At 33.6% G+C, this 12155-nt stretch overlaps 3 protein-coding genes across 3 annotated transcripts; all 3 read left to right on the top strand.

Moving 5' to 3' along the window:
* The first annotated feature begins 863 nt into the window (after positions 1–863).
* Positions 864–1683, top strand: LOC132187665 (major strawberry allergen Fra a 1.05). Its single transcript, XM_059602059.2, has 2 exons — positions 864–1098; positions 1193–1683. The coding sequence occupies exons 1-2, from the start codon at positions 915–917 to the stop codon at positions 1486–1488; spliced, it is 480 nt and encodes a 159-aa protein (XP_059458042.1). The 5' UTR covers positions 864–914; the 3' UTR covers positions 1489–1683.
* A 3751-nt stretch (positions 1684–5434) lies between these two features.
* On the top strand, positions 5435–6008 carry LOC132189504 (major strawberry allergen Fra a 1.05-like). The gene is made up of 2 exons (XM_059604249.2): positions 5435–5618; positions 5713–6008. The coding sequence occupies exons 1-2, from the start codon at positions 5435–5437 to the stop codon at positions 6006–6008; spliced, it is 480 nt and encodes a 159-aa protein (XP_059460232.1).
* A 4894-nt stretch (positions 6009–10902) lies between these two features.
* LOC132190413 (major strawberry allergen Fra a 1.04) lies at positions 10903–11607 on the top strand. The gene is made up of 2 exons (XM_059605403.2): positions 10903–11157; positions 11252–11607. Exons 1-2 carry the CDS (start codon positions 10974–10976, stop codon positions 11545–11547), a joined length of 480 nt encoding a protein of 159 aa, XP_059461386.1. The 5' UTR covers positions 10903–10973; the 3' UTR covers positions 11548–11607.
* Positions 11608–12155: the final 548 nt, after the last annotated feature.

Genomic DNA, 12155 nt, shown 5'->3' with positions numbered 1-12155 from the left:
TAAAATCCATTGTTTCACTTTAATTAATTATAAACACTAAGGGCTTATTTAGGATTGCGTTTGAAGGGCCTAAATGTGTTTTTGATATTCAAAAAGTCCGTTTGAAGAAAAAAGTATTCATTTAGTAAAAAAATTAAAAGCGTTTTTGAGGATCTAAAAAGATTAAAAATGACCAAAACGTATTTTTCGCAAAAACTTGAAAATGAAGCTTTTGTCCAAAAGCTCTTTTTGACTTAAAAGCTTTATTTCTCAAACATGCTATAAGCCCAAAAAGTGCTCATATAGTGTTCTAATATTCAAGTAATTAATTCAATAAGTGGTTAGCCCTCCTGATCCATAGTTTTGTTTTTCTTGTTCACATTTTGATGAACTTTTGGGTTTAGTAGTAAAAGAAATAGTCGAGGTTAGCACATAAATTGGAATCAGGTGGATTACTTTTATAAACAATTTCTGCCCGTGCTTTCTCCTTGACTAAATTACAAATCCTTCTCTTACAAAATTATTATTTATTTTTCATAGTGGGGCATAGAAAAATAATTATTTGAAACTAGTTAAAATTCTTTCAACTACAACGGACACAATCACACAAGCTAACCTTGAGGTTAGCACATAAAATTGGAATCAATTGGGTTACTTTCATAGACAATTTCTGACGGTGCTTTCTTTGACTAAATTACAAATCCTTCTCTTTCAAAATTATTATTTATTTTCATAGTGGGGACATAGAAAAAGAAATATGTGAAACTAATTGAAATTCGTTGAACTACAAGGGACACATTCACACAAGCTAAACCTTGTGGCTTGTGCCTTGGATTATAAATACCACCCTCTAGTCGTATATCCCCCGGCCTCAAAAACTCTCCACTTAATTATTATCATTCTTTCTCACATCACTTCCAAAGTCTTAGCTCATCATGGGTGTGTTCACTTATGAAACCGAGACCACTTCAGTTATCCCTCCGGCTAGGCTGTTCAAGAGCTTTGTCCTAGATTCCGACAACCTCATCCCAAAGGTTGCTCCAAAGGCCATCAAGAGCATTGAAATCATCGAAGGAAATGGAGGTCCCGGTACCATTAAGAAGATCTGTTTCGATGAAGGTTAATTTCTACCACAATAATCTCCAAGGAGTTGTACGTTTTGTGTTTCATAGCATGCATCATATAGATACATTATTTTGTCAATATTTTGCAGGCAGCCCATTCAACTACATAAAGCAAAAGGTTGAAGAGATTGACCAAGCAAACTTTTCATATCGCTACAGTGTGATTGAAGGCGATGCTTTGTCCGACAAACTGGAGAAAATCAATTACGAGATCAAGATAGTGGCATCCCCTGATGGAGGATCTATCTTGAAGAGCATCAGCAAGTACCACACCATAGGAGACCATGAACTCAAGGACGAGCAGATTAAGGCTGGAAAAGAGAAGGCCTCAGGACTTTTCAAAGCTGTTGAGGGCTACCTCTTGGCACACCCTAATGAGTATTAATTAAGGCTAATTGTGTGGTGGTTATATTAATTTGCTTATTTCCGCCATCACGTGTTAAGGTTGTGGCTATCAATTTGTTTTGTGCGTAGTCAAATTGTTTTGGCTTGCTAATAAAGGAGTTTGCGGCTCATGAGATTGTAAGGTGGTTTTGTAAGTTTTTCTACTTGAAAGAGAAACGTGAATGTATGTTGTAATAACTCCAAACACATGTATAATGAAATCAATGTGTTTGTTGATGCAATTTTTTAGACAATTTGCCCGGCAATGGGTCACCTGCAAAATAGAAAAAAATAATATTGGTAATGGCGACAAAAAAAAAAGTATTAATCATTTAATTAATATTTTAACGTAATTGAGGCCTGTCTAAGCATTAAAACCCTGGCATATATATGAATCCTAGAAGGATCATAGAAGAACTTACTCGTGTAAAAAATTATAACACATATTGCTTGGCATTTATGTGGAGGGATGTTTAACTTGGATCGATCTTGAATGAGAGTCAAGTGGGTTTTTGGTACGATTACTTAACATATTGTGTTAAAGAATTTTAAAAATTAGTATACATCTCTTTGTGGCTAATTTGGTAATGTTTCAAAGAAGAGAGTGCCACATAATAATAATAATAATAATAATAAATAAATAAATAAATATAATAAATAATAAATAAATAAATAAAAAAGAGAAAGTCAAGTTAGCATATATATATATATAAGGCCCAAATCACGGGCCAAACTATTGCTTTAAAGCAAGCAATGTTTAAATTATTTCATAAAATTAAAATTTCGAAATTTAAAAAAATAACCGTTTTCCTATTATCATGTTTTAATAGTTTCCAATTTCAAATAGATAATTGTTTCTCCTATTATTGTGTTTTATTAGTCACAACTGCAATTTCAATTTCTCCTATTATCATGTTTTATCAGTTTACAAATACTATTTCAACGGTCACATTTTAAAATAGTCTCAAACTGATATTTCAACTATTATAAACTGGTACTCGGATTATATAAAATTAATATATACTTTTTTCCAGCAGTTTATATAGAGATATTTATATTTTTTTCTTTTCTTTTCGTTTGTTCTTCTCTTCTCTTCGAACTGATATATGTTACAAAATTTCTTGTTTTGAGTAGTGTTCAGAATTTTGCAATTTGCAGGCTACATTTCAGCAGAATTGTATACTGAGGACCCTTTTGCAAAACTTCTAATACAAGTTAGAGGCACTATTATAATCTAAGAGATACGAGTAACTATCACCTTACTATCCAAACTTCAACAAATTCTCATTTCATTTATGTTCTACTTTTATTAGTTCCTTCATTCCCACACCTTTGATTTTGTCCAAAAATTTTATTATAACAGTAGTTATACAACTTATAAAATATGATAATAAGAGAAATTGAAGAGCCTTCTATGCGGCTGCCAAATTGCGTCAAACATATATTACTAAATAAATAAATAAATAAAAATTTTGTTTTTTTTTTTTTGTTAGTTAAATTTCTATGAATTAATATTTAGTTTTTAATGCCTCAAAACTTGTTTTTTTATTCAAAACTAAAACTTAAAGTGTAAGGTTAATTCTTTATGGATGGTATCACTCAAAAGGGATTTGATTATCATAAATTTAGTACTAATGCCTCAAATTTCATATTAATACCTCAAATTTAGTGCTAATAGTTCAAATTTAGATTCCCCTTTAATATCTTTATTCTTCAATTTTTTTTTTAAATAAAAATAAATAAATAATAATAATAAAAAAAAAAAAAGTAAAATGTTTGACGCTTGGCTGCCTCATGGCAGTCGGAAATCTCTATTCGAAATTGAATCAACAGTTGTAACTAATAAAACATGATAATAGGAGAAACAATTATCTATTTAAATTAGAAACGGTTAAAACAAAATAATAGGAAAACGGTTATTTATTTAAATTTCTAAATTTTATTTTTCCTGAAATAATTTCACCAATAATAAAATTGTTGGAAAAAATTAAAGGTGTGGGAAAGAAGAAATTAATTAATAAAAGTATAACATGAATAGAATAGGAATTTGTTGAAGTATGGACAATAAGGTGACTCTTACTCTATCTCTTAGATAAATATTGCTTCTCGGAGTCCCACTTGTACAAGAAGTTTTGGAAAAAAGAATCGACCAATTTTATCCTCATTAGGGGTGGGTGGGAGTCGGGGCAGGGTGGATATCGGCCATTACCCCTACCCGACCCGTACCCTGCGGGTTTGAAAAATCTTACCCGCTACGTGGACACAGTGAACCCTATCTACTTTCGTTCGGGTTGAACGGAGTGAATACTGTGGGTTGGGTTCGTTGGGTCGAGTATTATGGGCAAGACTTATTTTTCTTGGTTTTTTTTTTTTTTTCTTTCATTTTTTTTCATCTGAGAGAGTGAGCAAGAGAGAGAGCCGTCGAGAGAGAGAAAGAACCCGCGAAGAAGAGAGAGCCTACGACAGAGAGAGAGTGCGAGATGGAGATAGAGAGAGATAGAGAGAGTGAGAGAGAGAGAGAGAGAGAGAGAGAGAGAGAAAGACGGCGACAGAGAATGAGAGCGAGACGGAGACAGAGCAGAGAGAGAGAGCGAGATAGCAGAGAGAGTGAGAGGCGAGAGTGAGAGAAAGAAAAAAAAAAAACGGAGAGGGATTGAGGGGGGCGGCAGCTAGAAAAAGAGAAGAAGATGAAAAACTAGAGGGTTTTTTTATTTATTTATTTTATTTTTCTTTTATTTGCTAAAGCAGGGCAGGGTGAGTACCCGCGCCCCAAAATATTTTATACCTGAAACCCGCCCCGTCATGCACGGGTTGGAAGAAGTCCAACCCGTATCCGCAAAAAAACACCCAAATCTGGGCGGGCGGGGGGCAGGGCGGGTTTGCTGAAAATATGAGCGAGGCAGCCGCCTTTATTGAATGAAAGTCAATTGTCAAGTTTAGGAAAATTAGAAAATGGTGCACATGACTAGTTAAGCTTTCTAACAAAAATAGATATGTGATTTTTTAAAGAATAAATCTTTTATTCACACTATAATTGGCATGACATGAGTTAAATAATTGCTTACAAAAGTGAAACGTTTTACATTCATTCAGCTCATTCCATGCATGTCACTAGTATAAAATGAGTGTAAAGTATATCAGTACTCTTGTATTAAATGTCAAATACATCAGTACTCTTGCATGTTAAGTGCTTACTCTCAAGTGAATACTTTTTGACATGGCAGTAAAAATCACTTTTAAATCTAAAATTCATTGAAAATCCAGTGTTTCACTTTAATTATTAATCAATAAGCCCAGAAAGTCCTCATATAGTGTTCTAATATTCAAGTAATTAAATCAATAAGTGGTTAGCTGATCCATAATTTTCTTTTTCTTTTTCACATTTTGAAGAACATTCGGGTTTAGTAGTAAAAGAAATAGTCGAGGTTAACACATAAATTGGAATCAAGTGGGTTACTTTTATAAACAATTTATGCCCGTGCATTCTCCTTGACTAAATTACAAATCCTTCTCTTACAAAATTATTATTTATTTTTCATAGTGGGGACATAGAAAAAGAATTATTTGAAACTAGTTAAAATTCTTTCAACTACAAGGGGCACAATCACACAAGCTAACCTTGAGGTTAGCACATAAAATTGGAATCAATTGGGTTACTTACTTTCATAAACAATTTCTGACAGTGCTTTCTTTGACTAAATTACAAACCGTTCTGATCTCTCAAAATTATTATTTATTGTCATAGTGGGGACATAGAAAAACAAATATGTGAAACTAATTAAAATTCTTTGAACTACAAGGGACACTTTCACACAAGCTAAACCTTGTGGCTTGCGCCTTGGATTATAAATACCACCCTCTAGTCCTCATATATCTCCCAACCTCAAAAACTCTCCACTTAATTATTAACATTCTTTCTCACATCACTTCCAAAGTCTTAACTCATCATGGGTGTGTTCACTTATGAAACCGAGAACACTTCAGTTATCCCTCCGGCTAGGCTGTTTAAGAGCTTTGTCCTAGATTCCGACAACCTCATCCCAAAGGTTGCTCCAAAGGCCATCAAGAGCATTGAAATCATCGAAGGAAATGGAGGTCCCGGAACCATTAAGAAGATCTGCTTCGATGAAGGTTAATTTCTACAACAATAATCTCCAAGGAGTTGTACGTTTTGTGTTTCATAGCATGCATCATATATATACATTATGTTGTCAATATTTTGCAGGCAGCCAATTCAACTACATAAAGCAAAAGGTTGATGAGATTGACCAAGCAAACTTTTCATATCGCTACAGTGTGATTGAAGGCGATGCCTTGTCCGACAAACTGGAGAAAATCAATTACGAGATCAAGATAGTGGCATCCCCTGATGGAGGATCTATCTTAAAGAGCATCAGCAAGTACCACACCACAGGAGACCATGAGCTCAAGGAAGAGCAAATTAAGGCTGGAAAAGAGATGGCCTCAGGACTTTTCAAAGCTGTTGAGGGCTACCTCTTGGCACACCCTAATGAGTATTAATTAAGGCTAATTGTGTGGTGGTTATATTAATTTGCTTATTTCCGCCATCACGTGTTAAGGTGGTGGCTATCAATTTGTTTTGTGCGTAGTCAAATTGTTTTGGCTTGCTAATAAAGGAGTTTGCGGCTCAGAGCATCTTCAGCAGTGTAGTTAAAAGGGAGATATTAGCTACATTTAGCTATTTTTGCCCTTTTTTTTGCTCCAACAGAATAGCTTCATATTAACTATTATACCGTAATTGCTACAGTTAATAGCTTCAGATTGCTATTCACTGTAGCATACTAAATTGTTGAATATAATATTATTTTCACATTATTTTCTCTCTCCCTCAACGTTTATCTCTCCTCTTTTCTCTCCTCTCCCTCCCTCAACGTTTCTCTCTCCTCTGTTCATGAATTTATGATTCAAATCAAATCTTTTGAATCACTAAAAACTCCCCCAAAAAAATTGAATAGCAAAGCGAAAGTGAGAGAGAGAGAGAGCTAATTGCAGAGCTGGCCATAGGGGGTTTGGGTTGGCTTTGGGTTAAAAGGAAATAGCTAGTCATGGGAGGTTTGGGTTTGGGTTGAGAGGGAAGCGGCAGAGCGAGAGTGAGAGAGAGAGAGATAGAGAGCTAATTGCAGAGCTGACCATGGGGGGTTTGGGTTGAGAGGGAATAGCTGGTCATGAGAGGTTTGAGTTTGGGTTGAGAGGGAAGAGTGAGAGAGAGGGAGAGAGAGAGAGAAAAGTGAAAATAAAAATAAAGAAAGATTAAAAAATAATATTTAAAAAAATAGAGAATTAAATAAAGAATCCGTTGGAGTTGATATTAAAAACTGAGTAGCTAAAATAGAAAATTGTATTTTTTGACTAGGTAAAATACCTCTTACTGTTGGAGATGCTCTCATGAGATTGTAAGGTGGTTTTGTAAGTTTTTCTACTTGAAAGAGAAACGTGAATGCTTGTCGTAATAACTTCAACACATGCATAATGAAATCATTTTGTTTGTTGATGCAATTTTTTGGACAATTTGCCCGACAATGGGTCACTTGCAAAATAAATAAATAAATAAAAACACTAAAAAAATGTTAATCATTTAATTAATATTCTAACATAATTGATACCTATCTAATTAAGCATTAAAATCCCTTGCATATATATGAATCTTAAGACCAAAAAATAAATAAATTAAGATCATAGAAGACATTTCTTTTTTTTTTCTTTTCTAAGCGAATGAGGAAAAGGCTACAAGGGGGAGATCATAAAAGAACTTACTCATGTATAAATTTGTGTTAAAAATAAATAATAATAATAATAATAATAATAATAATAAATAATTAAAAAGAAAAAAGAAAGCATCATAGAAGAACTTACTTGTGTAAAAAATTATAACACATATTGCTTGGCATTTATGTGAAGTGATGTTTAACTTGGATCGATCTCGAATGTTAGTACAAGCACTACAAAAAATGGATTTTTTTCTTGACTGTGTATTTTTTACGTGTTTGGTGGCTTGACACGTCAATAATTATTGACGTGGCAAATGCAATACGTCAATAAAGTTTTTCTTGATGTGGCAGTAATTACCACGTTAGTAATTAATGACGTGGCAAAAAACGTGTTACTGTAGACACGTCAAAAAATCCCCTTTTTTTTTTTTTTTTTTTTTTTTTTTTTTGTAGTGAAGTGGGTGTTCGGTATGATTACTTAACATATTGTGTGAAAGAATTTTAAAAATTAGTATACATCTCTTTGTGGTTAAATTGGTAATGTTTCAAAGAAGAGTGTGCCACATAATAAAATAAATAAATAAATTTAAAGAAAAAGAGAGAGAGAGAGAGAGAGAGAAAGAAAGAAAGTCAAGCAGTTAGCATATATAAGGCCCAACTCACAGCCCAAACCCCCAAACTATTGCTTTAAAGCAAGCAATGTTTAAATTATTTCATAAAATTAAAATTTCGAAATTTAAATAAATAACCGTTTCCTATTATCATGTTTTAATAGTTTCAAATTTCAAATAGATAATTGTTTCTCCTATTATTGTGTTTTATTAGTTACAACTGCAATTTCAATTTCTCCTATTATCATGTTTTATCAGTTTACAAATACTATTTCAACGGTCACACTTTAAAATAGTCTCAAACTGATATTTCAACTATTATAAACTGGTTCTCGGATTATATAAAATTAATTTATAATTTTTTCCAGCAGTTTATATAGATATTTATATTTTTTTTCTTTTCTTTTCCTTTGTTCTTCTCTTCGATCTTTTCGTACTCATTTATGTTACAAAATTTCTTGTTTTGAGTAGTGTTCAGAATTTTGCAATTTGCACGTTACATTTCCGCAGAATTGTATCCAGGGGACCCTTTTGCAAAACTTCTTATACAAGTTGGAGGTACTATTATAATCTAAGATATACGAGTAACTATCACCTTACTATCCAAACTTCAACAAATTCTCGTTTCATTTCTTTTCTACTTCTATTAATTCCTTCATTCCCACACCTTTGATTTTGTCCAAAAAGTTTATTATAACAGCAGTTATACAACTTATAAAATATGATAATAGGAGAAATTGAAGAGTCCTACTATGCAGCTGGCAAAATTTGGCATCCTACCGTCGGACATATATTAAAAAATAAATAAATAATAAAAATTTTGTTATTTTTTTTTGTTAGTTAAATTTCTATGAGTTAATATTTAGTTTTTAATGTCTCAAAACTTGTTTTTTGATTCAAAACTAAAACTTAGGGGTGGAAGGTTAATCCTTTAGGGATGGTATCATCCAAAAGGGATTTGATAATCCTAAATTTGGTGCTAGTGCCTCAAATGTGCTAATACCTCAGATTTAGTTGTAATACCTCAAATTTGGATGACGCTTGGCTGCCTCATAGAAGTGGGAAATCTCTATTCGAAATTGAAACAACAGTTGTAACTAATAAAACATGATAATAGGAGAAACAATTATCTATTTAAAATTAGAAACTGTTAAAACATAATAATAGGAAAACGGTTATTTATTTAAATTTCTAAATTTTATTTTCATGAAATAATTTCTCCAATAATAAAATTGTTGGAAAAAATCAAAGGTGTGGGAATGAAGAAATTAATTAATAAAAGTAGAACATGAATAGAATAGGAATTTGTTGAAGTATGGACAATAAGGTGACTGTTACTCTATCTCTTAGATAAATATTGCTTCCCGGAGTCTCACTTGTACAAGAAGTTTTGGAAAAAAGAATCAACCAATTTTATCCTCAGGGGTGGGCGCGGGTCGAGGCAGGGTGGATTTTGGCCATTTCCCCTACTCGACCCGTACCCTGCGGGTTTGAAAAATCTTACCCGTTACGCGGACACAATGAACCCTATCTGCCCGGGTTCGGGTTGAACGGGGCGGATACTGCAGGTTGGGGTGGTAGGGTCGAGTATTATGGGCAAGGCTTATTTTTCTTGGTTTTTTTTTTTTTTTTTTCATTTTTTTTTCATATGAGAGAGTGAGAGAGACAGAGAGAGAGAAAGACAGCGACTGAGAATGAGAGCGAGAAGGAGATAGAAAGAGCAAGACAGAGACAGAGAGAGTGCGAGACGGAGACAGAGAGAGCGAATTTGAGAGCCAAAGCATAAAGAGAGCGAGACAGCAGAGAGAGTGAGAGGCGAGAGTGAGAGTGAGAGAAGAAAAAATAAATAAATAAATAAAGGAGAGGGGTTGAGGGGGGCGGCGGCTAGAAAAAAGAGAAGAAGATAAAAAACTAGAGCTTTTTTTTATTATTATTTGCTAATGCGGGGCTGGGCGAGTACCTGCGTCCCAAAATATTTTATACCTGAAACCCGCCCCACCCTGCATGGGTTGGAAGAAATCCAACCCATACCTGCAAAAAAAACACAAATCCGGGCAGGCGGGCAGGGCGGGTTTGCAGAAAATATGAGCGAAGTAGCCGCCTTTATTGAATGAAAGTCAATTGTCAAGTTTAGGAAAATTAGAAAATGGTGCACATGACTAGTTAAGCTTTCTAATGAAAATAGGTATGCGATTTTTTAAAGAATAAATCTTTTATTCACACTATAATTGGCATGACATGAGTTTAATAATTGCTTACAAAAGTATAACTTTTTACATTCCACGCATGGCATGTCACTGGTATAAAATTAGTGTAAAGTATATCAGTACTCATGTATTAAATGTCAAATGCATAAGTACTCTTGCATGTTAAGTGCTTACTCTTAAGTGAACACTTCTTGACGTGACAGTAAAAATCACCTTTAAATCTAAAATTCAATGAAAATCCATTGTTCCACATTAATTATTAAGCAATAAGCCCAGAAAGTGCTCATATAGTGTTCTAATATTCAAGTAATTAAATCAATAAGTGGTTAGCCCACCTGATCTATAATTTTGTTTATCTTTTTCACATTTTGAAGAACTTTTGGGTTTAGTAGTAAAAGAAGTAGTCGAGGATAACACATAAGTTGGAATCAAATGGGTTACTTTTATAAACAATTTCTGCCCGTGCTTTCTCCTTGACTAAATTACAAACCCTTCTCTTACAAAATTATTATTTATTTTTCATAGTGGGGACATAGAAAAAGAATTATTTGAAACTAGCTAGTTAAAATTCTTTCAACTACAACGGACACAATCACACAAGCTAACCTTGAGGTTAGCACATAAAATTGTAATCAATTGGGTTACTTACTTTCATAAACAATTTCTGACGGTGCTTTCTTTGACTAAATTACAAATCCTTCTGATCTTTCAAAATTATTATTTATTGTCATAGTGGGGACATAGAAAAACAAATATGTGAAACTAATTAAAATTCTTTGAACTACAAGATAGGGACACATTCACACAAGCTAAACCTTGTGGCTTGTGCCTTGGATTATAAATACCACCCTCTAGTCCTCATATATCTCCCAACCTCAAAAACTCTCCACTTAATTATTATCATTCTCTCTCACATCACTTCCAAAGTCTTAGCTCATCATGGGTGTGTTCACTTATGAAACCGAGACCACTTCAGTTATCCCTCCCGCTAGGCTGTTCAAGAGCTTTGTCCTAGATTCCGACAACCTCATCCCAGAGGTTGCTCCAAAGGCCATCAAGAGCATTGAAATCATCGAAGGAAATGGAGGTCCCGGAACCATTAAGAAGATCTGCTTCGATGAAGGTTAATTTCTACCACAATAATCTCCAAGGAGTTGTACGTTTTGTGTTTCATAGCATGCATCATTTATATACATTATTTTGTCAATATTTTACAGGCAGCCCAATCAGCTACATAAAGCAAAAGGTTGATGAGATTGACCAAGCAAACTTTTCATATCGCTACAGTGTGATTGATGGCGATGCTTTGTCCGACAAACTGGAGAAAATCAATTGCGAGATCAAGATAGTGGCATCCCCTGATGGAGGATCTATCATGAAGAGCATCAGCAAGGACCACACCATAGGAGACCATGAGCTCGAGGAAGAGCAGATTAAGGCTGGAAAAGAGATGGCCTCAGGACTTTTCAAAGCTGTTGAGGACTACCTCTTGGCACACCCTAATGAGTATTAATTAAGGCTAATTGTGTGGTGGTTATATTAATTTGCTTATTTCCGCCATCACGTGTTAAGGTTGTGGCTAGCTATCAATTTGTTTTGTGCGTAGTCAAATTGTTTTGGCTTGCTAATAAAGGAGATTGCGGCTCGATCATGAGATTGTATGGTGGTTTTGTAATTTTTTCTACTTGAAAGAGAAACGTGAATGCTTGTTATAATAATTCCAACACAAGTACAATGAAATCATTTTGTTTGTTTATGCAATTTTTGGACAATTTGCCCGGCATTGGGTCACGTGCAAAATAGAAGAAAAAAAAAAAAAAAACATTGATAATGGTAACAAAAAAAAAAATATTAATCATTTAATTAATATTTTAACATAATTGATACCTATCTAATTAAGCATTAAAATCCCTTGTGTATATATGAATCTTAAGACCAAAAAAAAAAAAAAGATCACAGAAGAATTTTTTTTTTTTCTTTTTCTAGGCAAATGAGGAAAATGCTACACGGGGGAGATCATAGAAGAACTTACACGTGTATAAATGTGTTAAAAAAATAAAAAAATAATTGAAAAAAAAAAGCATCATAGAAGAACTTACTCATGTAAAAAATTATAACACA

The sequence above is a fragment of the Corylus avellana genome, chromosome 2, assembly GCF_965113065.1.
Source record: "Corylus avellana chromosome 2, dhCorAvel1.hap1.2, whole genome shotgun sequence".
Classification (NCBI taxonomy): Eukaryota; Viridiplantae; Streptophyta; class Magnoliopsida; order Fagales; family Betulaceae; genus Corylus; species Corylus avellana.
This window is presented reverse-complemented; position numbering and strand designations above follow the sequence as displayed.

Bases quoted from the DNA above. Each gene is read 5' to 3' on its own strand.
- LOC132190413 (XM_059605403.2), top strand. From the start codon at position 10,974: ATGGGTGTGTTCACTTATGAAACCGAGACCACTTCAGTTATCCCTCCC. The intron at 11,158-11,251 runs GTTAATTTCTAC...AATATTTTACAG, and splicing joins GAAGATCTGCTTCGATGAAG to GCAGCCCAATCAGCTACATA.
- LOC132189504 (XM_059604249.2), top strand. From the start codon at position 5,435: ATGGGTGTGTTCACTTATGAAACCGAGAACACTTCAGTTATCCCTCCG. The intron at 5,619-5,712 runs GTTAATTTCTAC...AATATTTTGCAG, and splicing joins GAAGATCTGCTTCGATGAAG to GCAGCCAATTCAACTACATA.
- LOC132187665 (XM_059602059.2), top strand. From the start codon at position 915: ATGGGTGTGTTCACTTATGAAACCGAGACCACTTCAGTTATCCCTCCG. The intron at 1,099-1,192 runs GTTAATTTCTAC...AATATTTTGCAG, and splicing joins GAAGATCTGTTTCGATGAAG to GCAGCCCATTCAACTACATA.